General features: G+C 39.8%; 1 protein-coding gene across 18 annotated transcripts in view; it reads left to right on the forward strand.

Annotated features, from left to right (window-relative positions):
* Window positions 1-27,747, forward strand: part of Hdac9 (histone deacetylase 9) — an 858,974-nt gene that overhangs the window by 182,724 nt on the left and 648,503 nt on the right. For 5 of the 18 annotated variants that reach the window (XM_052185950.1, XM_052185937.1, XM_052185938.1 and 2 more), the window contains exons 1-2: window positions 14,733-14,956; window positions 15,054-15,128. The exons of 5 other annotated variants lie outside the window; for them this stretch is intronic. Coding sequence is in view for 11 of the 13 variants with exons in the window: in XM_052185937.1 (XP_052041897.1) it covers window positions 15,113-15,128 (16 nt within the window). In the remaining 2 variants the exon portion in view is untranslated. Of the gene's footprint in view, window positions 1-14,730; window positions 14,957-14,995; window positions 15,129-15,156; window positions 15,316-27,747 lie in introns of those variants that run through there. 8 more of the 18 variants (XM_052185952.1, XM_052185954.1, XM_052185939.1 and 5 more) reach the window with 7 other exon arrangements.

A 27,747-nucleotide genomic window follows, 5' to 3' on the forward strand; every position in this document is an offset into this window, starting at 1 on the left:
ATCTTTGATAATGAATGAATTAGGGCTACATGTATTATCATTGGATAAATCAATCTCAAAACCTTTTTATTTTTATTTATAAGAAAAAAGAGCATGCATTTTCTTTCTATAAAGTTGAAAGTGTACACATCACTGCTATATACATTCCTGAACATTGTGCAATGTTCAAGGCATGTGAAATGAACAAGGGCATGCTTCAGGACGGTCAACGGGCTATTCCGTGCACTACACAGCCGTAGGGCTGTAATCTTGCTTTCCTTTCTTTTGTTGGTGGTGGTGCAGCTCATTAATTTCTTAGGGTGATGCGTGGACATCATAAGCGTTATCTTCCATCTCACTCCGATTTCACCAGTCACAAACTCTTCTCATCTCTCCCCTTAAAATACGACCTGTGTGATGGAAAGATGGCTCAGTGGTTAAGGGTGCTTGCTTCACAAACATGGGGCGCGAAGCGGAGTCACAACACCTAGAACACCAGCAGTGGGGAGGGGTGTGCTTGAGGGGGAGGGGGGCTGAAAGGATGTGAGCTTCAGGTTTAGGAAGAGACTCTGCTTCAAAGGATTCAGTATGTTAATGAAACAGGAGGGCACTTGATACATTTCTATGGCTTCTATATGTCATATGCATGTGTGCACGCATACACACACACACACACAAGCACATAAACAAAGCAACAACAAAACCTTTGTTGATGTACAGGACCAGTTTCCTAGTATTCCTGCCACTGTATAGCTATCTAAATGACTAACACCTCCATAACCTTCTGCTTGGATTTGCTTGAAACAACCTTTTCGTTGGGTTTGCAATTTCTACTCAAAAACACCCTTCATACTACCTGTTCTCAAGCCGAGGCCAAGTGGTCCTATGAAAACAATCAGTTGTACTGTTACTCTGATCATAGCCCCAATTGTTCCTGGTTTTTCAGCAGCAACATCCGCAGCCCTACAATGACTCCCATGGAGCTGTGTGATCTGGCACCTGTACTGTGGCCCACGGTTTCCTAGCAACTGTCCCTTTGTTTGGATGGCTGCAGTTCCACTGGCCTCTACAGTATTTTATGCCCCTACTCCAGTGTTCCCAGGAGATGCTCCACACTTGGCCTTTTCCATTAGCCTGTGGTAGCTCTTGCACTGTTGAAGAGAGATTAACTTTCTGCAATTTCTTTTTCTCAGAAGTCAGCTTCTCATTTAACCCAGCCCTGGCCACATTTAAAACTACAGGACGCCCATTCCATGTGCCCCTTTGTAGGCAGCACTTTCTGGTTTCTAACATGCCTATTATTCTACTTTGGGTGTATTCCTTATTGTTTGTCTTGCATCTTCCTAGAAACACTGCAGAAACATTAGGGTGTTTGTTAGCTTTGTCCACAGCTAGTCCCTTGCACTTGGAAGAGTCTAGAATAATATCTCAAAACTATATGTAGATATTCAGCCATTAGAAACAATGAATTCATGAAATTCTTAGGCAAATGGATGGAGCTGGAGAACATCATACTAAGTGAGGTAACCCAGTCTCAAAAGATCAATCATGGTATGCACTCACTAATAAGTGCATATTAGCCTGGAAAACTGGAATACCCAAAAACATAAACCACACATCAAATGAGATACAAGAAGAACGGAGGAGTGGCCCCCTGTTCTGGAAAGACTCAGTGTAGCAGTATAAGACAAAACCAGAACAGGGAAGTGGGAAGGGGTGGGTGGGAGAGACGGAGGGAGGGGGGCTTATGTGACTTTCGGGGAGTGGGGGACCAGAAAAGGGGAAATCATTTGAAATGTAAATAAAAAATATATCGAATAAAATTAAAAAATATATATGTAGAATAATAAGTGAATAGCTACAGAGCCCATGATGGTCTTCTATCTATTATAATGCAGCAATGCAAAGAAAGACATTAGGCTGGGAAAGAACTCATAGTCTGCTGAAGGTCACTGTAACCCTGCTGGATATTTACAGGATTCCACATGCATGTTCATGCTTGATTCCATTTTTAAGCTTTATGAAATGAGATCTGGAACTACCGAGAGGCCAGGTATGCAGGTAGAGCCAGCACCCTGCAGTCAGACCCTGTGATCTGTGAAATAGATATTCAGTTAAATAAAATCATATTAGGAACTTAGCTTCATGCCTAGAATGTTTGCCTCAATAGTTCAAAGGTGAGTAGATTTTTCTTCACAATTATCTGACATTAAAAAAGAAAGTTATTGAGTGGATTGCTTTATTAAAATCATGAAGAATTTAGTGGAGGAAGTAGTCCCTGGGGAGAGGGTAAATAATATAAGTAGCTTACAGTACAACAAAATTCTTCATTGCTGTTTCCTCAGCAGCACCAAGAACTCAAAACAAGGAATTGGCATCTCGTGTGTATACTACAGCATTTCTCTAGAATGTTTGTGCTCTAGAATCTTCAGGGATTGGCATATTTATCTACATACATCTCAGTTTAGACGTGCCTTTTATGAAACATGGTAAAAGGGAAGTGTTTAAAATTCTATAAAATGTAGTTATTTCTTCAGCTTCCCACCCCTAAATTAACTTTAAAATATCAGAAATTTTCCATGCTGAAATAAATGCCCAGGGACATTGTGAATATATGCATATAAAAAGATATACAATCTTTTATGCATTTCGCATTGACATTATAAAGTCACTTTCAAAGCTATGAAGAGATGTTTAGTAATTTAAGAAAGAATTTTTTTTTCCAATTGGGAATTTAACCACATAGGAGATCTGGCTCTGATGTGATAGTGGGAGCTCTACTCTGAAAATCAGGGCCTGGACAATTACAAAATGGGTATAGACATCTTTTAAAATCTCTCTCTTGTGATTTAAAAAAGAATAAATTTGAAATATATTGAACTTAAGTGGAGCCATCTACAGTAATTCAATTCAGCCTTCTATGAAGTAGAACTAAATTTCCATGTAAACTTCTCTACTTTTATTTATAAGTTATTATTTAAATGAACCAAGCACTTTTTATTAAATCTAATTGATACAGCACTATCAACAGACTCTGTACATATTTGACTCCACCCCCTATATTAGTTACTATAACTCCATGCCTGTATTTTAGATCACCAGTTTGAATCTTGTTCTTACTAAAGAACAAATGCCTTGATTATTATAGAATAATGGTGAATGAAGTGATTAGGAAAATTCTTATATTCTGGTTTTTATCCCAGTGACATTATGATGAGGGTGATACAAAAAGTTGACCAGAATTTATATTTACATATGTGTGTGTGTGTGTTCATATTTGCCCATTTCACAAGAACAAATACTTTCTAGAGACTTGTTTCACAAGGGCTAACTTCTGTACGTTGTATACATTAGTCGAATATTGTTTCATGAGATCAATCTTAGTGCCTGGTGGTTCTCTATCTCACTTATCTCCTACATACTCTGGTAAGAGGGAATCCTGGGCATTGAAAGGGGAATTCTTGGAGATTGAAGGAAATCATGTAGGCACCCCTTAAAAATCATTGATAAGTTAAAACTCAGATGAAAGGGGAAGTGAAAGGGGAGCTACCCATTCAGCACATATTTTTGCAGGAAGTACCCTGTCAGTAGCATTTCCTGGCATTTAAATAAAGCCTTCAAGACAGGGCTGCGTTAGGAAACATGTTCAGTGAGCATTTAGAGGAAGGTTTGGATAAGAAACAATTCCTGTCTTCACTTCTCTTGAGAGGGTTGGGGTGGGGCTCAGGCACAATTCACTCCAGTAAACCTCCATTCCTCTTCCACTTTTCGAGGTCTTTCCCTTTTAGTGAAAGGATTCCCCATTGCAGGCAGTTTTGTGCTGTTCTCATGTCAGCTTCCGTGGTTCTGTGCTTTTGGGCTGGGTGTGCCTAAGGCACAAAGTATCTGAATCTGACACAGCCAGGGATGACACGGGTTTCCTGCATGGGCTGTGTTTTCTATGTGACAAATTGGCTATATTTGGTGGTGCTGGTCATCAGAACTTCTTTAACATCTGATCATAGATTTTCTTAAGAGGGAGGGAATTATCACGTGGGCTCTGTAGCCAGCAGGGCTTACAGACTGAGAATGCTCTCTGAACTTGCTTCTGTAGCTATTCTCTTGTAGAGAGAGATATTGACAATGGATTCCATGACTTCCAGGCCTAAGGTGATCACACTGAAGACCTGGTGAAGAGTTTCAGGAAACCACTTCTTTAATTGATTCTCCTTTGAAGTGAAACACATTTCAGAGAATAATAGCTGAGATTTGACTCCAAAGCTTCAGTGAGGATGAGGAATTCTTCGACTGAACTATGTAGTTGAGGTTCAATTACCTTAGCTCCCATTGAAACATATTCCAAACACCTTCCTTTGTAACCATCACCTTGTGCAGAAGTCTATATTTTTAGCCTCTAAGCAGAGCTTAAGCACTGTATTTAGACATCTGACTTGAAGACTAAAATTTGCTCAGTGAGCAGAACAAATGTTCAGAAAATAACATTTCAAGGTTAGTGTTAGTGTCCTGAATAAAATGCCTTTTCTTCTTTTTCTCCTCATTGAATGGAACATAAATAATGTTCCCTGACTGGCTTTCAAGATTAAAAATCAGAGAATAACAGTGAAGATGGAGAGGAAAGAGGGAATAATTAAAAATTGAAGGGGCTTCTGTCGAACAATTGTTTGCCTAAAACTAAATACACATTTTTATTCCTGATTCAATAGGATTATGGATCTTAAAAGGATTTTAAAAACCATATAGTAATGCTTATAAGAAGGGGGCAGAATGAGCTCACAGCTACCAAGAAAAAATATTTAAAGAAACACACACATACCGTCACAGGCAACCACACACACCTGAGCATCCACACACACACCTGAGCATACACATGCCTGAACACATGCACACACACATGAATACCTAGGTATATTGAATAAAAAAGAGACCCTATTTAAATATTATTTGATATTAATCATTATAATTGAATTATTAATGTTTGACCATTAACAACATAGTAGTTATAGTACAAGTCTCATCCTGTAATTAATCGTATTTAATACATTTAAGTAATTGAATAATTATGAAGTATGATAGCTCAAAATAGCATAGAGGCTGCTGGCTTATGCATGGACTGGTGCATACATATAGGAGTTCACATTCATTGCACATGGGACAAATTCTGAGATTTAACTTCATTTCTTAGCTTGGACCTCATGTCCTGACTTTTAGCTCAGAAAGCATGGGCTCAGATAGACACTGATATTGTCCTATCCAGGGTTGTTCTCACCAACTCCAGTTTCATCTCACAGATTCATACCATGGTGCTACAAGAGAGAGGGACCTGCTTTGTCGCTACCCTCATTGTATGAGTTGTACCTCAAAGACCATCATGGATGACTTCTCTGGCTTCCAAACAAAATAGCTTTGTGTAGTGTTAGACACTGACAGCGTCATCAGCATGAGTGGTCATCAACTTGGTCCTCCATTTGTCATTAGTGAAATCTTGGTCAAAGACTTAGTACTGTGGTGAATTAGTCTCCTCGCCTGTCAAGTGCCTTGAAAAAACAGCCTCGATGGTTTTTGTAATAGTTAAATAAGTGTAATAGTTGTTGTAATAGTTAAATAAGTATTGTAATAGTTAAATGAGATTTTCAAATTTCCCAAGTTTTGGTAAACTTTTCTACTTCATTTAATTTAAACACAACACTCATTCTTACTATTGTTTGGAGTGAAGTTTTTCTTATTTATAGTATATTGGATGTGATCTTTCACACCCCGAGATTAAAAGTCATAAGATACATTAGTAACAAGATGAGTAGATGAGACTTATTTCCATATGAATATGAAATAGACTTTATTAAATATCTTCTGGATCATCAGATAGGTTTGTTTTTATCCAGGGGAAAAATAGAAATGCACAAAGTGAAACTAGGAAATGAATAAAATTTCAGAAGTCAAAGGACACACCCTTCATATTCGAGGCTGTCTGTTTGGTTGTGTCCTATTAAATATCTGCGGGGATGGGTTGGAGTTTTTGTGCATGACATATGCAGGTTTGTACTCTGGGATGTGGATAGTACTACACATGTACATTGTAGCCCCTCCCATCCTTTACAGTCCACTACAAGCTCATGCTATCTCACTAAATGATTTTAGTGTGATGAAGCACAGAAGCTGGTGTTCATCTCAGAACACTGACATTGCTTATTTATTTCTTTGTATCAGCCCCAGGCACAACATAGAGATTACTTGTAGATGTTTAGTGACACTTTGAATTAACAGTATGATGATATTTACCTGGTGAGTCACTTGTCACAACTATTATTTCTGTTTTCTCTCAATTTTTTTTCATTTTCTATATTCTTTGTTCTACATTCCAAATGATTTTCCCTTTCCTGGTGCCCCCCTCCCCATATGTCACATAAGTCCTCTTCCCTTTGCCCTTTCTCCAATCAACCCTCCTACTTCTCTGTCCTGGTACTCCCATACAATGCTGGATGAAGCCTTTCCAAGACAGGGCCCTCTCCTTCTTTCTTCTTGGGAATGATTTGATATGTGAATTGTGTCTTGGGTATTCAGAGCTTCTGGGCTAATATCCACTTATCAGTGAATGCATTCCATGTGTGTTCTTTTGTGATTGGGTTTCCTCACTTAGGATGATATTTTCTAGTTCCAGCCATTTGCCTAAGAATTTCATGAATTCATTATTTTTAATTGCTGAGTAGTATTCCATTGTGTAAATATACCACATTTTTTTGTATCTATTCCTTCATTGAGGGGCATCTGGGTTCTTTCCAGCTTCTGGCTATTATAAATAAGTCTGCTATGAACATAGTGGAGCATGTGTCCTTATTGCATGCCGGGGAATCCTCTGGGTATATGCCCAGGAGTGGTATAGCAGGGTCCACCGGAACTGTCATGCCCAGTTTTCTGAGGAATTGCCAGACTGATTTCCAGAGTGGTTGTACCAACTTGCATTCCTACCAGCAGTGGAGGAGTGTTCCTCTTCCTCCACATCCTCACCAATACCTGCTGTCTCTTGAGTTTTTAATCTTAGCCATTCTGATTGGTGTGAGGTGAAATCTCAGGGTTGTTTTGATTTGCATTTCCCTAATCATTAATGATGCTGAACATTTCTTTTTTTTCTTTTTTTTATTTCTTCGATACATTTTTTATTTACATTTCAAATGATTTTTCCCTTTTCTGGCTCCCCACTCCCTGAAAGTCCCATAAGCCCTATTTCCTCCCCCTATTTTCCCATCCACCCCTTCCCACTTCCCTGTTCTGGTATTCCCCTATACTGCTGTATTGGGTCTTTCCAGAACCAGGGGCCACTCCTCTGTTCTTCTTGGACATCATTTAATATGTGGATTATGTCTTGGGTATTCCAAGTTTCTAGGCTAATATCCACTTATCAGTGAGTGCATACCATGATTGATCTTTTAAAACTGGGTTGCCTCACTTAGTATGATGTTCTCCAGCTCCATCCATTTGTCTAAGAATTTCATGAATTCGTTGTTTCTAATGGCTGAATAGTGCCAATGGCTGAATTGTGTAAATATACCACATTTTTTTGTATCCATTCCTCCATTGAGGAACACCTGGGTTCTTTCCAGCTTCTGGCTATTACAAATAGGACTGCTATGAACACAGTGGAACATGTGTCCTTATTGCATGCCAGGGAATCCTCTGGATATATGCCCAGGAGTGATATAGTAGGGTCCTCCATAAGCCTCATGCCTAGATTTCTGAGGAACCAACAGACTGATTTACAAAGTGGTTTTACCATCTTGCAATCCCACCAGCAGTGGAGGAGTGTACCTCTTTCTCCACATCCTCGCCAACACCTGCTCTCTCCTGAGTTTTTAACCTTAGCCATTCTGACTTGTGTGAGGTGAAATCTCAGGGTTGTTTCGAATTGCATTTTCCTAATGATTAATGATGTTGAACATTTCTTAAGGTGCTTCTCAGCCATCTGAAGTTCTTCATGTGAAAATTCTTTGTTTAGCTCTGTACACCACTTTTTAATAGGGTTATTTGGTTCTCTGGGGTCTACCTTTATGAGTTCTTTGTATATATTAGATATAAGCCCTCTGTCAGATTTAGGGTTGGTGAAGATCCTTTCCCAATCTGTTGGTTGAGGTTTTGTCCTTTTGAAAGTGTCCTTTGCCTTACAGAAACTGTAATTTTATGAGGTCCCATTTGTCAATTCTTGATCTTAGAGCATAAGCTATTGGTGTTCTATTCAGGAATTTTCCCCTGTGCCCATGTCCTCCAGGGTGTTCCCCAGTTTCCTTTCAATTAGTTTCAGTGTGTCAGGTTTTATGTGAAGGTCCTTGATCCATTTGGAGTTGAGCTTGGTACAAGGAGATAAGAATGGATCGATGCGCATTCTTCTGCATGCTGACCTCCAATTGAACCAGCACCATTTGTTGAAAAGACTATCTTTTTTCCACTGGATGCTTTCAGCTCCTTTGTCTAAGACCAAGTGACCATAGGTGTGTTGGTTCATTTCTGGGTCTTCAATCCTATTCCATTGATCCGCTTGCCTGATATTGTACCAATACCATGCAGTTTTTATCACTATTGCTCTGTAGTAATGTTTGAAGTCTGGGATACTGGTTCCCCCAGAAGTTCTTTTACTGTGGAGAATAGTTTTAGCTCTCCTGGGTTTTTTGTTATTCCAGATGAATTTGAGAATTGCTCTTTCTAACTCTATGAAGAACTGAGTTGGGATTTTGATGGGGATTGCATTGAATCTGTAGATTGCTTTTGGCAAGATGGCCATTTTAACTATATTAATCCTGCCAATCCAAGAGCATGGAAGATTTTTCCATTTTCTGAGGTCTTCTTCAATTTCCTTCTTCAGAGATCTGAAGTTCTTGTCATATAGGTCTTTCCCTTGTTTGGTTATAGTCACCCCAAGATATTTTATGCTGTTTGTGGCTATTGTGAAGGGTGTCATTTCCCTAATTTCTTTCTCAGTCTGCTTATCCTTTGAGTAGAACATTTCTTAAGGTGCTTCTCAGCCATTTGAAGTTCTTCAGGTGAAAATTCTTTGTTTAGCTCTGTACCCCATTTTTAAGTAGGGTTATTTGGCTCTCTGGAGTCTAACTTGAGTTCTTTGTATATATTGGATATTATCCCTCTGCGGGATGTAGGCTTGGTGAAGATCTTTTCCCAATTTGTTGGTTGCCGGTTTGTCCTTTTGACAGTGCAATGCAGTCCCCATCAAAATCTCAACTCAGTTCTTCATAGAGTTAGAAAGAGCAATTGTCAAATTCATCTGGAATAACCAAAAAAAACCAGGATAGCTAAAACTATTCTCAACAGTAAAAGAACTTCTGGGGAATCAGTATCCCAGACCACAAACATTACTACAGAGCAATAGTAATTAAAAACTGCATGATGTTGGTACAATGTCAGGCAAGTGCATCAATGGAATAGGACTGAAGAACCAGAAATGAACCCACACACCTATGTGACATAAGATATGAATGTTAGTTCTTGGACAGGACCCCTTCTTATTGGCAAAGAGCTTCTCTAGTCTTTTTGCCTGTTTTTAAAACTGAGCATAGATGAATGTGAGGAAGGAATATTGTTTGTTCATTATAATCGTGGTTCTTTCTAAATGTCTTCAAGTAAATTATTTATTTATTCATTTTAAATTATTACTTTTATTTTTTAGTCATCGCCCCCCTCCTAGTCTGCCCTCCCACTATTCCTTATAACATTCCTCCCCCCCACCCCACCCCCCCCACCCCCCGTCTTCAGGAGGATGTCTTCGTGCCCCTCCCTCTCCCTGTCCCCTTTCAGGCCTCCCCACTCCTTGGGGTCTCAAGCCTCTCAAGGATTAGGCTCCTCTTCGCCCTCTCCCACATAGGCCAGACCAGGCAATCCTCTGCTCTATATGTGTCCTCAGACCTATCTATGGAGCTTCAGACCAGCTCATGGATGTTGCCTGGTTGGTGGTTCAGTGAGAGATCTCAAGGATCCACGTTAGTTGAGACAGCTGGTCTTTCTATGGGGTCGCCCTCCTCCTCAGCTTCTTCCAGCCTTTTCACTAATTCAACCACAGGGGTCCCCAACTTCAGTCCACTGGTTGGGTGTAAGTATCTGAATCTGTCTCAGTCAGCTGCTTTTTTGGCTTTTCAGAGGACAGTCATGCTAGGCTCTTGTCTGTAAGCACACCATAGCATCAGTAATAGTGTCAGGCCTTGGAGCCTCCCCTTGAGATGGATCCCAAGTTGGGCCGGTCACTAGACCTCCTTTCCCTCAGCCTCTTCTCTATTTTTTTTCTGCAGTTCTTTTAGACAGGATTATTATAGCTTCCTTCTCTTCAATTATTAACCAAAAATGCACTTTCTTACTTAATTCTTAATGAAAAAATTGTGAATTAATTTTGAAAAGTTAGAGTATACTGAAGGCTGGAAAGAAGGAATAAAATGGTATATGGAGATTACTTATAATTATGTTGGTTGGTACTCTGGAGTCCTTTGCATATAATTTTTATATAATTGTTTCTACCCAGTAAGATCAAATATGTGGTTACCTCTTATTACAGTGAGTACTGTATATTTTATATTGTGTGTGTGTGTCTGTGTGTGTGTGTGTGTGTGTGTGTGTGCATGCGTGCCTGTGTGTGCATGCACACAGATGGGTGAATGTATGTATGCAGGGACACATCTTTCCATACATGTGGATGGCAGAGCTCAACCTTACCTGATATCCCTCAGGTCCTATCCACCTTGCTTTTGAGACAGTCTCTTAATAGCCTGGAACTTGTCAAATAGTTTAGGCTAGTTGGCCAGTGAGCTTCTGGAATCTGCCTATCAGAGTATTTTCTGTTCTTTTTTTTTTTAATATTTTTATTTTCTATATTCTTTGTTTACATTCCAAATGATTTCCCCTTTCCCGGATCCCCCTCCCCATATGTCCCATAAACCTTCTTCTCTCCATCCATTCTCCAATCACCTCCCTCCTTTTTCTGTCCTTATATTCCCCTCCAATGCTAGATCAATCCTTTCCAGGATCAGGACCCTCTCCATACTTCTTCATGGGAGTCATTTGTTATGCGATTTGTGCCTTGGGTATTCAGGGCTTCTGCCCTAATTAATATCCACTTATCAGAGATTGCATTCCATGTGTATTCTTTTGTGATTGGGTTACCTCACTTAGGATGATATTTTCCAGATCAAACCATTTGCCTAAAACTTTTGTGAATTCATTGTTTCTAATTGCTGAGTAGTATTCCATTGTGTAAATATACCACATTTTCTGTATCCATTCCTCCTTTGAGGGGCATCTGGGTTCTTTCCACCTTCTGGCTATTATAAATAAGGCTGCTATGAACATAATGGAGCATGTGTCTTTATTGCATGCTGGGGAATCCTTTGTATATGCCCAGGAGAGGTATAGCAGGGTCCTCCGGAAGTGTCATGTCCAGTTTTCTGAGGAATCTCCAGACTGATTTCCAAAGTGGTTGTACTATCTTACAGCCCCACCAGCGGTGGAGGAGTGTTCCTCTTTCTCCACATCCTCACCAACACCTGCTGTCTCCTGAGTTTTTAATCTTAGCAATTCTGACTGGTGTAAGGTGAAATCTCAGGGTTGTTTTGATTTGCATTTCCCTAATGACTAATGATGTTGAGCACTTCTTAAGGTGCCTCTTGGCCATCTGAATTTCTTCAGGTGAAAATTCTTTATTTAGATCTGTACCCCATTTTTTAATAGGGTTATTTGGTTCCCTGGGGTCTAACTTCTTGAGTTCTTTGTATATATTGGATATTAGCCTTCTATCAGATGTAGGGTTGGTGAATATCCTTTCCCAATTTGATGGTTGCTGTTTTGTCCTTTTAACAGTGTCCTTTGCCTTACAGAAACTTTGTAATTTTCTGAGGTCCCATTTGTCAATTCTTGATCTTAGAGCATAAGCTATTGCTATCAGAGTATTTTCAACCGTAAGTTTATAATCTTTACTACCATATCCATTTTACCTTTAATTAAATTATATATTCTTTTCAAGTGTGGCTTGTGTGGATGAAATTCAGGTCCTCATTCATTCAAGGAGATTTCTTCACAGTCTTGTTATTACCCAGGTCATTACTGAAAATAGTTTTTGATTGAGGAGTCAATACCTAAGTTAGAGATCCTAGCATTCTGAAGACAGACATTTTATAGCAAATAGGAAGATTCCTAATCTGCTGAGAAAAAAATTACCATGATACATTAACGGCAATTTTTTTTTTTTTTGTAATCAGGGGCTTACCTCCCATGGAAAGATGAGTCTTTGCTGCTGGGATCCACCATCCCCTGGCTCCATCAGGAAGCCTCGATGCCCTTTATTCTCTTCTGCTTTCCCTGGTCTCCTTCACTCCCCATTCCCTTTCCTGTTCTCAGGCTTATAAAGTTAAAATTATGAATTTCCTAAGACAACAGCAACCATATAATTCCAACTAATAGTCCTAGTGCCTTGTTTGAGAGTTTACTATGGGCTCGTCACCATTTGGACAACCATAGCACTGACCCCAGTGTTGCCAATGACACTTGAGTAATCAACATATCATAGATTTATCCATGTGCTTGTAGTAACCTCATTCAACATAAAAAGAAGCCAAGACTCTTTCACAGTCTTTAGGATAAGGAGCAATTCTAAGATCCCATTACTGAAATTCATTGTTCATGTTTACTTTTTTACAATATTTATTTGTATATTTATGCCTGATTTGTCTGCATCTTTATCTGTGTAACATGTATGCTTGGTACCTACAGCGGCCAGAGGAACAACAGGTCTCCTTGGACTGGAGTTACAGTCAGTTAACCAGCTATAAGCTGGCTGCCCCATGAGTCCTGGGAATTGAACTTAGGTCCTTTGGAAGAGCAAATGCAACTCTTAACAGCTGAACCACCATTCTAGCCTCTGTATAGTCTGTGGTTTATCGTCAATGTTATCTAGATGTTTTTTTCTTATATTTTATAATGTACTCTTTTTCACTTTTTATTTTAATACTCTTTTTAGCCTACATCTAATCAATATAGGAACCTTCCACTCTTAGTTTCTTACCTCTTTGTAAGAACTCTTGCAAACTCTTCTTACTTCAGTTCAAATTTACTCACTGATGGTAGTGCAGGTGCCTGAAGAATTCTTCAATGTGTAAACTACTCATTCCTGGGAGCATTCTGACTTTTTTTTTAAATTGCACTATGTAGCTTGTGTTTATATAATCCATGAGTTTCATTTTAGGTGCATGAAGAGGCCTTTCAAAACCTTTCTTTTTTTCCTTTCTTTTTTTCCTTTCTTTTTTCCTTCCTTCCTTCCTTCCTTCCTTCCTTTCTTTTTTTTGAGACAGGGTTTCTCTGTGTAGCCCTGGCTGTCCTGGAACTCACTCTGTAGACTAGGCTGGCCTCGAAATTCGCCTCAGAAATTCGCCTGCCTCTGCCTCCCAAGTGCTGGGAGTAAAGGCATGTGCCACTACCGCCCGACTCTAAAACATTTATTTCTAATATAGAGCTTTTATTGTTTTTAAAGATTAAAGGTGGCTTCCTGTGGGCATCACAGGCAGTCCTAAACTGTAAAGAGGCCTTTAGTGTTCTAGACAGATGTCACACCAAAATAGTTCCTGACTGGATAGAGAGGGTAGTGACCTATGCTGTAAGATTTCAGACAGGGATGTTCAAGTACCTTAGAGTGGGGAGGAAGCTTGTCCCAGGGGCTTCAGTGTACTGCAAAACAGGATAGTCTGAGGGGTTGTGAGGAACTGGGGAGACAGGCCTGTTCAGAGGTGTGCCTGTGAGCGAGAGGGTCATTGTGGAAGTGTTGATCTCACAGGAATTTCTTCCCACTTTGACACCAGACAGGTGTCGATGTGGTAATGGGCATGGGGCATGCATAGAACTATAGAGCTGTTGCTTCTTGGTGGGGTCCCAAAGTAGGGTGCAGCTTACATGTCAGTTATGTTTATATCAAGGAGTACATTCCCTTAAATGTAAGTAGAAAATGGGCTTATGGGCAATAAAGGCGATGATCTCTACACTCTTTGCCCTTGCTTGGTTATTTGGTTAGTGATACTGATTTTGAGGATGGTAGTAAGGGAAGGGTGCCTGTGGGTCCTTCTTTCCTCAGAGTGCACCAGGGTGTGGAATTTAACTGTTTTTTGACCTTATCACTTCACGTGATTTCAGCCTGCCAGGATGTCTTTGAGGGAATGTATTCTCTCAGCCAATCTGCAGCAAGGGTTAACGAGCCTTCCAGATGATTTGCTTTGCAGACATTCTCTTTTTCTAATTCCATAATCCTTAGATATGGTGGGGGATGTACTTCAAAGTGAGCACTTCAGATTTAGTTCAAATATCAGCCATTTAAGTAGCTCAGGAAACGGCCTGATCTAGGGTTCTGGGGCGACAGTGTTTTATATTTGTTGCAGTCTTTCAGAATTGGATGAAAACATCAAAAGCATTTTATTTCATTAAAATCTGTCGCTGGGCCTGTATTTTCTCCTCATTTCTTGTGGAGTTTTACTTCCAGGACACAGTTCATAGCTGCTCCTCCAGAGAATGTTTAATTTTTCCTTATCCAGAGGCACACATGTTCTACTTTGTCCTGTCTGTTAATTACTAAGCTCCAGAGGAAGAGTGGTCTGAGCCAGGGCCCAGAGTTGGTGGAAGTTTCTATATCCGGTAAACTGGCTCCATTCCAGCGCAGAATAATTTATCAACAAACGAAACACCAGCCACGTCCCACAGTCCTCTGGTTGCATTAAAATCGCCGCTTTCCACCCGTACTGAGTCTGCCGGAGAAGGAGCTGGCATTCTCTTTCCTCCTCTTCTTTTTGTTGAATCACTGGTGTCTGGCATTTATTAGGCTTCTTATTAATAGTAATAAGATGTTCATTCATTGAGTGCCTTGTGCTACAAACCAGATACAGTCCCTCCTTCTGCGTCCCGGGTTGCCGTGGCAGGGAAACGGACTAGAACTCTGGTTTCTTGTCTGTAGCATCAGGTACTGTTTAACCGGGAGCGCTGGGGAACTGATAAAGTTAGCAAGTTGACTAACCACTTCCCTTCCTTGTGGCTCTTTAATATTATAACGGATACAGAAAAGTTCAGGAGGACTGGGCTCGCTTTCGAAACCACGGCACACTTTGGCAAAGAGGGAATGCACGGCACAATGGGTGAGTTCCTTTCAAGTTTTTTAGCGAACCCTGAAATGAGTACTGGGCCGTGTATCTCTGAGCTCTCCTTCGCATAGTCTGTAATAGTTTGTAGGCTGTGGGAAGATAAACCTGTGTACCGAGGGAAACAAAGGAGATTCTGATTAGCAGCAGTGAAAAGAACTGCGTGTGTGAAGTACAGCTCCCGGTAAGTGTTTACTGTTCCACGTTGGGGACAATTCTGGAGTTCGTGAAAGCTTTGACTAGGAAGTTCATGTGTTTTCAGGTCGGGGCTGTCAGTGTTGCCATGAGGGGCATTGTTTCCAGGGCCTGATGTATCGCAGACCCGAAGCAGCTTAAGGTCTTAAGTTACCTTCTTATAGAGTTGAAATGCTCTACTGCTTTCAGCATTTTGATAATGTGATAGTTTATGGATAAATGAAGAGCACTTGTTTCACAAGGCAGCTACTCCCCAGCCTCCACTGTAGGAATCCACCCTTGTTTCATGTGGACCACTCGCATGTGTACTTACTTTGTTCTTGTTGCATATACTAGTTTGAAATGTGTCTATTGTAAACATTAAATGAGAGAGACCTAAAATTCCCTACATTTCCATATCAACTCATTAATGTCAGTTTTGTCCTATTAGGACAGAAACCAGAATGGTGACTGTTCGAAGAAGGACTTGTAAGATCTGAGGATGGTTTCCCAGTGAGCGAAAGGATGGGGAGTGGGTCATCAGGTGCTACCTTTCTGGAACCACAGTCATTTCAGGCAAAATTTTGGTTAAATTATAGATAGTCTTCTTGAGACATTTCTAAACTTTTCATGCCTGAGTTTCCTCACCTTAAATGAAGACAATAGTACCATCTCCTGAGGGAGAGTTACAAACAGCTAGGAAAGAATGCTAAGAAACAGTGGTGGCCCCACAAACAGTTAACTAATTTTTGTAGTAAGGCTGGGTTGGGTCTGTTTCTGTATACTTCACTCTTTTAAACTTTGTTTATATTCTGATTGTTTGATAGAGGGAATATGAGCAAAATTCCTATTGAGAAGTCTTGTCCTGGGCCCCTAAGAATACCTTACTCTTGCCACACCCCACCAGCTGTCCTTGGGGTTGCATCTGAAAATGAACAGTCAGAGCTCTCCTGTCCATCTTCTGTCTGAGAAGAGGGGGCATTGCAGAGATTTGTCAACGCTCACAGAGCCAGGAATAGCAGACCTAGGGCAGTGACACCTGCATGGGCCTTCTGATCCCTGTGAGGGGTGGTGAGGCTGGGAATGGACCGTTCTGCTTTACCTGGGAGTCTGCCTCTATTTTAGCTTTGGTTTTTCTTTCCTCTGAGGAAGTATCTCCAGGCTGCCTCAGTTTTGTTTTTTTTTTTTTTTTTTTTTTTGTCTACTGCAAACTGACAAAATAACTCTTTTCATTTGTAATGACAGAGTTGAAATCCTGAGGGTAGTGACAACCTGAGAGGTGAGGGTCTTTTCTGTGTCCTTCCTTCTTTATATTACAGGCATGTATTGAGCAGTTAGGATATGGCTGACATCTGTTCTGTGTAATTGGTTTAGTCTGTCCAGTTTCTCTCTATGATACTCATTGTTATGTCTTTATATACAAGGAAGCAGGGCACAGAGAGATGAAGTAACCTGCCTGTGATTAATTAGACACAGCAGATTTTTTTCCTTGTCTGTCTGATTTCACAACTTATTGCATTTGTACAGAAAAAAAAGGTTTTGAATATTCACAGTCAAAATCCATGCAAGGTTCTGTTCTTAGTCTTCCTGAATGAGAAAGTTATCGGTAATCTTTTAGCATGAAGTGCATGAAAAAGATTTTTCTTCTGGCAACACTTTTCATTAGAGTGAATTTTAACAATGTGTAATTACAATCTGGAAATGTGTCATAAACCCTGACATATACAGAGCCTGGTGGGGTGGAGGTATCACTGTAATGAAATAAATATTGGGCAAAGAGGATAAAATAGATGTGTTCTTTTGGTAAATTAGCTGTGCCTCGGTGGTAGCTTCTGTTTGGTGGCGTTTGCATCTCTTGAGTCTGTGCAGAGAGTGGGTGACATTCATCCAGGTTAGCCTTATTGAATATTGAGTGCTGCTGTTGCAAACTAGGAACTGGCTGGGTCGCAGGGGAAGGGGCCAGAGAGATCCAGGACAAGCAGTCAGACATTTTAGGAGCCTGGCATTGACTTCTCCTGCTTTTTATTTTATTTTATTTTTTGTTTTTGTTTGGTTTTTTTTGTTGTTTTGTTTTTTCCGAGACAGGGTTTCTCTGTGTAGCCCTGGCTGTCCTGGAACTCACTCTGTAGATGAGGCTTGACTTGAACTCAGAAATCCGCCTGCCTCTGCCTCTCAAGTGCTGGGATTAAAGGCATGTGCCACCATCGCCCATTCTCCTGTTTTTCTGTTAGATGGCTGGTGCAAGTCCAAAAATAGAGCTGGACCTGTGAGTGACAGAGAGGGTATTCTCACAACTTATAGCCATTTCTTCCCCCAGAGTAACAGTGCTTTCATTATTATTATTTTCTCCACTGAAGGGACATTGTCTTGGAATTGGATCTGAAAATGCAAAGGTGTAACATGCTTAACTTGGCTTTTATCAGGCAGTCTTTTTTTTCTTTCTTTTTCGAGACAGGGTTTCTCTGTGTAGCCCTGGCTGTCCTGGAACTCACTCTGTAGACCAGGCTGGCCTTGAACTCAGAAATCCACCTGCCTCTGCCTCCCAGAGTGCTGGGATTACAGACATGCGCCACCACCGCCCAGCTTATCAAGCAATCTGATAAAACCAATACTATTTCATCTTTCCTTATTTTTATGTCATTGTCCAATAAATTTTGTTAACTCGATAAATTCAGACAAGCATTGTCTATGTGATCACTGGAAGGTTTTGAAATCTGATTAATTGTTTATTTGATTGATTTTTACAGAAAAAGCAGCTTTGAGTGGGAGCCAGGGAGGGAAGGAGAGAAAGGGAGAGATAGAGGGAGGGAGAGGGAGGGAATGGGAGGCAAAGAGAAAGTGAGGGAGCAGTGCAGCAGAGGGGAGAGAGGGAGAGTTTAAGCATCCCTTAGAATTTTGAGTAAGCAGAACCTCTCTAGTTCTGCCAACAACAGACTACCTTCTGAAATTGCTCTTTTGTTTCTGTTTTCTTTCTTTATAGTTTTCTATCTGCAGTGTGTTTATTTCAGGAGAACATATAATTCACAACGTGTAATCTAGCTCCAGGGTTGGAAGTTTCTCTACCTTCTGTGTTTAGAGACAGAAGTGTTGTTTAGCTTATTGGTCCCTATTTTGTTGTATATTAATGTAAGTTTTGAAGGGCTTTATCACTTAGTGGGTTACCAAGTACTGGGGATCTCAGGTTTCCAAATCTTGCTTTTACATCTTAATTTAAAATGCTTGTCCATGTTTCCTGTCACTGTTTATAAATGTTTTGTGAAAATATGTTGAGAAGTGGAACAAAAGACTAGTGCAGTTGGATATGTAAAATGGGAAGCTGCTTGCAAAGTCTGCATTCTGCAAAGCCCAGTGGGCTGTGCTGGGAGCTGAAATTGACCAAGTGCAGCTAGAAGTGATTGAACATTTACACACTCCTAATGAGCTGAGTAATATTTTAAATGAGTTAAAGGAGAAAGGAGAGCAGAAAAAGGCAGAAAAGTTGATATATGGAAATGTATTAGTAACCCATTGCCTAGTTCAGAAGTAATCATGGTCTAGACTAAAGGTTACATCAGTGGCCATGAGCAAGATAAAAGGATATCTTGTATTACTGTGAAAGCAAGTAAGAAGGTGTCAGTTTTGACCTCACAGGAGCAACTGGTCAAGAGAAACACATACAAGAAAGATGACATTGATCAGAATGGGCTGAGACATTCAAATGAGATGCTTCTTAAATATTCAAGGGAATGCACCTGCTGATATGGTATGTGACGTCAGGGAGATAACCCTCCAGGGAAATGGCATATTACAAGGAATATAGAGGGGCCCTAAGCTCAACCCCGTCCAAACACTTAACAAATGGCTAAATGGAAGTTGTGGAATCAGGATATATAATGACAGATAAATCTAAAATCTAGAAAGCTGTGGCTTCAGAGAAAGCTAAGACTCAAGCATAGTCATGACAAGAGGCAATTAGCTAGTTTGCATAAAGAACTAATATACCTCAAAAAACAATCACGCTGTTGATCAGAAGGATGTTTTTGCCATGAACAGGCAGAACATACAGGTTCTTCAAAATTGTGTTGTTTTGACAAATAAAGAATTTTATGACTGACTAATTTTATGACTTTCATGAAGATATGAAACAGGAAAGAGCCTTACTGATTTCTTAAGTAGCGCTATGTTTCTGCTCTTAATTCTATTTTTGTAAGTCCATAATATTCAAGGAAACAAAAGTAAACTATTTATGTTGTCCTAGATTTATTTTTCCTAAAGTAGAAAACGCTTGTAGCCAGCACTTTCGTCATATGTGTATTTCCAAATGTCAGGACTACAAGATACAATTTTGTTTACTTATATCCCCTGGGACACACTTACCAGTGGCTGGGGTTATTTTTTATTGTCACAAAATGGGAAATAGGTACAGTATTGGCATCTGCTAGCAAAGGCCAAGTGTGCTGTTGAGCATCTTAGACTATGCAGGGCAGCTTTCTTCTCCATCAAAATATTTGTCCCCTCCCCCATGCCTGCAATGACAGGGCTGAGAAGTCCAAACACAGAATATGACATACAACCCCTTGACGAGCGTAAGGTCTTGGTGGTGCTTGATCTTTCTCATAAGTTGTATATACAGCAGTGGCAGATTGTATCAATTTTTCCATGGTCTGCCTACAGGTTTTCATACTATAACGTGGTTTCCCTGTCTGTCTCTGTCTCTGCTTCTGTTTCTCTGTGTCTCTTTCTCTGCCTCTGTATCTCCTTCTCTCTTTCTTTGTGTGTGTGTGTGTGTGTGTGTGTGTGTGTGTGTGTGTGTGTGTGCACATGCCTAGGTGAGTATGTGTAGAAACCAGAGGATGGCTTGGAGCTTCCCACTTTTATTTTTTGGACAGTTTTTCTAATTGACTTGGAGCGCACCCAGTAAGTTAGGCAAGCATGCCAGTGAACCCTAGGGATCTGCCCTCCTTCACTCTCTGAGCATGAGCCAACCTGCCAAGCATTTTTAAGACAGGGTCTGGGGATTGAACTCGGGTCCTTGGGTTTTCAAAGCAGATGCATTGACAAGTATCTCTTGGTCCCACAAAGTATTCTTTTAATTTCATTTTCTTCTTGGTCCTTCTTTGTAGAAATAAGTCAGTGAAAGTCATGACTAAACATATAAAATATCTCCCTAGAATTAATTTTCAACAGAATTCATCTACCTGGTTATATGTAGAAGACAGTGCTTCACCCAGTGGCTATTGGACTTCTTATATTGCAAATGCAAGTTTTATGTATAGTTAATGCCTATGCTTTAATGAGCATTAGGAATATATCTGCAGTAAAATTAATTTTAAAATGCATTCGATTTATTAGATTCATTCTCTTAGAAACACCTGCCATTCCTTAAAAAAGAATTTTATCAGTTTATTGTAAAATTTGTGATGTATCTAATGTGTATAATTGCATAATCATAAAAATTCCTTATATTCATCTCCAAGGCAAGAATTGTGCAATTGTCTCTGCAAACACACACCTTCACCGTAGCTTAGCATTCACAATTGGACAAGGGTTTCTGTGATACTGATATTTCTGATACACATGAGTGACTGGAATCTTGGTAAGAATTCAAGCAAGGGTTTGTATTGATGTATAACAACTTAATTCCTTTAAAAGCCAAACAAACCTGTAAGTTACACCAATGCTGGATAAAACCCTGGCATAACAGAAATCTGTTTCCAGAACTTTTCATTTTTGTTCTTGGTTCTAAATCTTCCCATCTATGAAATAAAGAGTTGATAAAATTGCTCTATAAACTTAGTTTCCTCTTTTGAGCAGCCCCATTTGACCTCATGAGCCTCCTTCCCACCTGAGGGCGTCTGCTGGTGAGGGCGCCACTGTGTTCCTCTCTCACACTCCACTGACAGCTATGCTCTCCAGTTTCCTTTTCTAGAGTCCCGCTAGTTACTAATGCAAATGTGCCATCTTTATTATTAGCAGTAATTCACAATGTGCTATTATTGGTCTAATGTATTCACTCCCAGATGGTGACTGCACTGGGCACCTCATTGCCCGAACCAAAAGTGGGGTTTCCTAGTGGACCACTCAGGTACGATGTCAGGCAGATGTCAGTGAACCTGTGAAGTATTCATTTCCACAAATACTTCCATGACTCATACTCAAATTCATAAACACTTTTGGAAATATTACACTCATATTTTTGTATTATCTTATTTTGTGTTGTCTTAGGGTTTCTATTGCTGTGAATAGATGGCATGAGCATGGAAACTCATAAGGAAATATTGAGTTAGGCTTAGTTTACCGTGCAGAGGATTAGTCTGTTATCATCGTGACATGAGGCATAATAACATATAGGTAGACATACATGGTGCTGTAGGGGTAGCTGAGAATTCTACAAATGGATCAGCAGGCATAGGAAGAGAGAGTGAGACACTGGGCTTGAACATCTGAGACCTTAAAGCCCACCCCCAGTGGTGTACCTCCTCCAACAAAGCTATACTCCAGCAATAGGGTCACATCTACTTATAGTACTACTCCCTCCCTATGGGTATATGGAGGCTCTTATTTATTGAAACCATCATCCATGTTTTTCTTTAAATAACCTTTTACTTATAATCCAGTTAAGATGTAAAAGTTAATCTGTGCTCAATTATATCCTTAAGGCACTGTTTATGTGACCACATTGCTACATAGGATACTCTCCTGTACATCCTACCATTGACTGCTGTGTTACGTATCCTATAGGAAGTTAGGAAAACAAATGGTAAATGTGTTATTACATTTCCATTAGGAGAAACCCAAGGTATGATATTAGAATGTTGCAAATGCCACAAAGTGAAAATTTTGACAAATTAGACAAAAATATTTTATATTTCCAATGAGAATTAGGATAGACTCTTTCTGCCTGAAAACATGAAGTTAGATTTCAAACATTTTGCAGACTTTTCTAGAGTTTCCAAATGAATAAGGATATTTATGTAATTAATATTCAGTCTGCGACTGAAGTTGAGTTGAGACACAGTGAAGGGAAGAGTGCCTCAGGTGGGAGACACTGCATTTTAAAGGGCTGCATTAATGTTTATGCAAGAGGAAAAATAAAATTTTGTTTTAAAAAGTGATTAGTACCTTGGCAGTATAGCTCTATAATAGCTTTGTTTTATTTTGTTTTTGTGCTTTCTTTTTGTATCACTGAATAACATTTGAAGCCCCCTTTGCTTCAAAATTTGACCTACTTAGACATGTTCTGATAATCCCAAATGTAGCATATTCCCCAGTTTAGTAAGCGCCTTTGGGTAGCACATTGGATAGGCAATTAATGTCATCAAGAAGCATAATGGGCCCATCACATTTCAAGAGATGACATGTATTTTCTACTAACTGATTTGGCTTCTGTTTTAATTTTCTGTGTTTAATGATACCATACTCAACTGGGAGGCTGATTTTCTAGTGCTTCTGTTCCTTTTGCATTCACATTGATGCTTTGCTAGGAAGGTCCATGCTGTCCGAAGGATGGGTGGGGCCTTCCATCATGCACTCAGCAGCACTCTCTCCCTGGGGATGCTGAGCTGTGTGTCCTAGGCTGGTTGTCAATCTCCCTGTCTTTGCTCCCTTTATTCTTTCTGTGTCACCAACATGAGGTATCGTGAGACAGCAGTAAGTTCCTGCCAACTCAGACATCATCTCCCCAGAGCTCATCTCTTCCTCTACTCCTCTTTAGAGCCACAGACTTTTACAAAGAGTATAAAGACTGAGATCTGCCTTTAACCAGTTCCACACTCGCCGAAGCTGTCAATATGGAGTTCTCGTTGATTTGCTACCTCAAAGAAGGAAGACAGGGAGAAGAAGGCTATTTTACGTGTGATATGTACTCCAGTTGATATGTTAAACAATGCACAAAAATGTTCTCTGTAAACAGAAAAATATAGGTTGTAAAACAGTATGCAATGTGGACACATACAGAAGGTATTTTAAAGTAAAATTAAGGCATGTTATAAGAGCACATTTATTTATTAATACTATAGATTGAATCCAGGGCCACATGCACACTAAGCAACCACTGTGCCAATGATCTGCCTTTCTAATTCTTAATAAACAAATATAGCTTCAGTCTGGAAATGTCTCCATATGTAAATAAAAGTAAATACATTAACAAAAATAAAATGAAATCTTTTGAAATCTATATGAATTATTTCTTTATATTCTACATACTAAAAGTAGACAAAGCCTCTGTCTGTGTTTACTAGAAAATAATTGACCCTGCCCACATGCCTTGGAAGATTATGGTGATTTCATATATGCAATTGTTACAAAGTTTTTTCTACAATTATTTTCTAGTTTATAAAACATCACTTGTAAAACAGGATACCATGGATTCTGGCTTTTGAAGGAGAGCTTACACTATCCTGAAGCATGCTAAGAAAGCTATTGCCAAGTAAGCAGTAAGCACACCACAATATTGCTCTTTCCTGGAAGATAGATATGCGGATTAGTCTTCATCCCTGACACTAACTGGAGTCACTGGACAAGGGAACCTCCACTGAGCAGCTGCCTCCCTCACACTGACCTGGAGGCGTGCCTGTTCCTAGGCATTTTCTTGCTTTGTAATTGCTGGGAGGGCCTGCTGGTAGGTGGCATCATCCCTGCACAGGTGTACAAGAAAGCAAGCTGAGCAAGACCTGGGGAGCAGGGCAGAAAACAACATTCCTCAGTGGCTTCTGCATTCTGTAGAAAATAGTAATTTAAACATGATAGTTGAATTGGTCTTTTATTTTAAGACAGTTGGTTATTTAAAATGATTATAATGATTATACGTGTGTGTGTGTGTGTGTGTGTGTGTGTGTGTGTGTGTGTGTGTGTTCTACTCACTGGGGTGACAAGCTTGTGCAGAAGACACCCAGCATGTTCATGGGTGTGGGGGACCTCAGTCTAGAACAGCAAGTGCTCTTAGTCTCTGAGCTGTCTCTGCAGGTCTCCTTACCTATTTTTTGTTGTCATAAATTAGTTTGTATTTTCTAGAAATTCCAATAAGTAGAAATAGCTTATATTGTGCATCTGTGAGTAGAGTCAGACTTCTCTTTAGCATACCTAATTTAAGACTGCCCATGCAATTTCTAGACTTTGCTTATCAAAGAATCTATTAACAGGGTTAGGTTGTAACCAGCCTGGAGTTATTATGAAGGAGGCTTATGTGAACATTCTTGTGAAAGATGATCATTTTCCAATTTATCTTGACAATTTTGTCTAAGATTAATTTCTCTAAGATGTAGGTCTCAGAACATGTCTTTTTAAACCTAGGTTTAAATTAATTATAGCAAAAAGAACTCTCTAGACAACTCCCATACATATGTGTGTATACATGTGTATGTGCATAGATATAATCATGTACAAAATTTTCCTTGCATAAAGTGGTTTTAATCCCCTGTTTTATTCCAGAGACTCATTTGTTTAGTTACCCACTGGGAAAGTAAATAGCTTAATACTTTCATATTGCTTTGTGGATATTTAAATGCAGAAGTGGAGATGAAACGTTTGACTTGAACATCCTAGAATTTATGAATTAACATAAATGTACAATATGTTTTCTGACAGAGCAAAACACTAAGTATCTTTTGTGTTGTTAACTGAGAAATGTTGGCCTGTACCTGCTTTTCCAGCAGATACTCATGTTTAATAATGAGGGCAAGTCTACTGTGCAATAGAATGTGGCTTGACAATTAGATGTTCTCAGATGGTCAGGTATTCCCACATTCATGTCTTCCTGTTTTCCTTCTACAAAGACCAGATTCAATAATAAGAAAATGAGTCTTGAGCATATCAATGAGTTTGGTGATCACTGCATGTGTGCATCAGATCAAATAATTGACTCACCTAAACTATTAGAGACTGCTGCATTTTTATATAATAGTGTCTATGATGCTATTAATTGGTCATTCCATGGTTCTTTCTAGAAGCACTGGATTTTGCTGGAGACAGAATAGCATAAGAAAGCCATTAAAAGACTAGTAGTTTCTCACAGAGAGGCTAAGAACATTAGCTAATATGATTGAATGTATGGGATGACCACAGTGGTGTGGCCAGGTTACCTAGCAGAAGCTGTCACTTTTACATGACAAAAGAGTGGTTATAGAATAAAACCTTGCTTTTCTTTTTTTTTACTGTCAAGCATGTGTTGAAGTCCACAGTAATGTTGTTACAAGTTTCTCAGTGCCCAGTGGAAATGGAATTGCAGATTAGCATATGGCTAGTAAAGTAAGAACTGCTGTGTTTGGACTCTATCTAATATAAGTGTGGCCATGAAGCTGATCTTGGAATGGCATATCACCTCTGGGTCTGTTCTTCTCTCCTACTTGTTGGAACCCCAGATAGTTTCACCTTTGCTTCTAATTAAAGTGTATCAGTGAGACAGAGTGGATTCTTTAACTGGATGAAAAAAATTTCTAACAAATATTTGTGATATTAGTAACATAGTTAAACTCCTTGGAATTTAAGCATATATTAAAGCAACTTGCATAGTTGAGGGAAAGACCATCCAGAGACTACCCCACCTAGGGATCCATCCCATATACAGTTACAAAACCCAGACACTATTATCGATGCCCACAAGTACTTGCTGACTGGAGCCGGATATAGCTGTCACCTGAAGGCTCTGTTAGTGCATGACAAATACAGAGGGGGACACTCTTAGCCAGCTACTGAACTGAGCCCAGGGTGCCCAATGGGGGAGCTAGAGAAAGGACCCAAGGAGCTGAAGGGGTTTGCAGAGCCATAGGAGGAACAACAATATGAACCACCCAGTACCCCAGAGCTCCCAGGGACAAAACAACCATAGTACACAGGTGTTATCCATGGCTCCAGATGCACATGGCCTTGTTGGACATCAAAGGGAGGAGAGGCCCTTGGTCCTGGAAAGGCTGGATGCCACAGTGTAGGGGAATACCAAGACAGAGAGATGGGAGAGGGGTGATTGGGGAACAGAGGGAGGGGAGATGGCTTATGGGAATTTCCTGGAGGGGGGAACCAGGAAAGGGGAAATCATTTAAAATGTGAATAAAGAATATATCTAATTTTAAAAAATGTCTTGCTAAGGATTGAAAGAGAGAAGAGTTGGGGTGTGGCTCAGTCAAATAAACTGCTTTGAAAACATGAAAAAAAAAAGAATGTGTGCATAGTTTGTGACACTGTCCTTCACATGGCAACTCATAGGACTCAGAAATACTTCTTTCTGTGTTCTCCACAAGACTAAGGCTGAAATCCGTGCCTTTCAAATGTCTAGAACTTAATTGTCTCTCAGTGGAGAGACGCAGACCAGAAGCCCTGATGACAAAAGGGAATGGCAGGTTCCTTAGTGTTTCCCATCACTCTTTCAACTCCTCAGACTGAGAAAGAGTTGAAGGTTAGGAGATTTAGATGTGGGAATCCAGATTCAATGGAAGCTGTTCTGGAATGTTCTCTGCCTTTTTTCTAGGATTAGTTGAGAATCAAGAAGACATATATGGACATATATGTATATTATTAATTTCTTACCCTATAGCTGTTTATTGAGCAACAAATAATGGCTCAGTGAGTGGCCTAGATCTATATACTGGCTGGGCCGAGAATGTATGTCATCTTGCTGTTGGGAATTTATGGTCAAGGGCAGAGATGGAAGTGCAAAGATAACATTCAGATAAATACCAGTCTAATTTTAAAATATGGAGTTTATAAAAGGATAATATAGAACTCAGGATAACCAGGATAGAAAGGAGTAACTCTAAAGGGGCGGTCTAAGGATGACCGACATCAGCATATGAGCAAAAGTTGATTTCTTATTCTGTCAGGAATAACATTATCTTGCATGGAGAAGGGTGTTCCTTTGAACTACCTGGGCTGGTCCGTCTAGCCAAATTCAGTAAGCAGTTCTATCTCCAAAGCTCCAGTTGACCTGACCATAATAAAGGAAGGCATCGATTCTGACCTCAGGTCTCTGTGCACTAGTGCAGGTGCACACATGCACATACATAGACATAAACCACATACATATAGACAGCAACAAAATTAAATTTGTAATTATTTTGTAATTATTAGTCCCCTCTAAACTGATACTTGTCTTGTTCAACATAAGGGTACTTGATTTAAAAACAATGCATTGTATGTATAAATATTCTCATTAATTCCTTGAGAACTTCATACAATGTATTTTTGTCATAGTCACCTCCTGTTCGGCTCCCCAGCACCTTTCAGACTCACATCCTACCTGTGAACTTCAATCATTATCTCTCTGATGTTACCCAGTTTGTGCTGCCCATATGCTCCTAGATTTAGGACAGTTCACTAAGACATGGTTCATATACCGGGGCCTATACCTTAAAGAAAAGGAATTCTCCCTTTCGGAGAAGCCATCAATTGTCCATAGCATCTCAGTTAGAGGAGGGTCATGACCCCTTCCTACTCCATGTGAGAATACTGACTGGCTTGATGCTATCCAGGT

The sequence above is a fragment of the Apodemus sylvaticus genome, chromosome 6, assembly GCF_947179515.1.
Source record: "Apodemus sylvaticus chromosome 6, mApoSyl1.1, whole genome shotgun sequence".
Taxonomy (NCBI): domain Eukaryota; kingdom Metazoa; phylum Chordata; class Mammalia; order Rodentia; family Muridae; genus Apodemus; species Apodemus sylvaticus.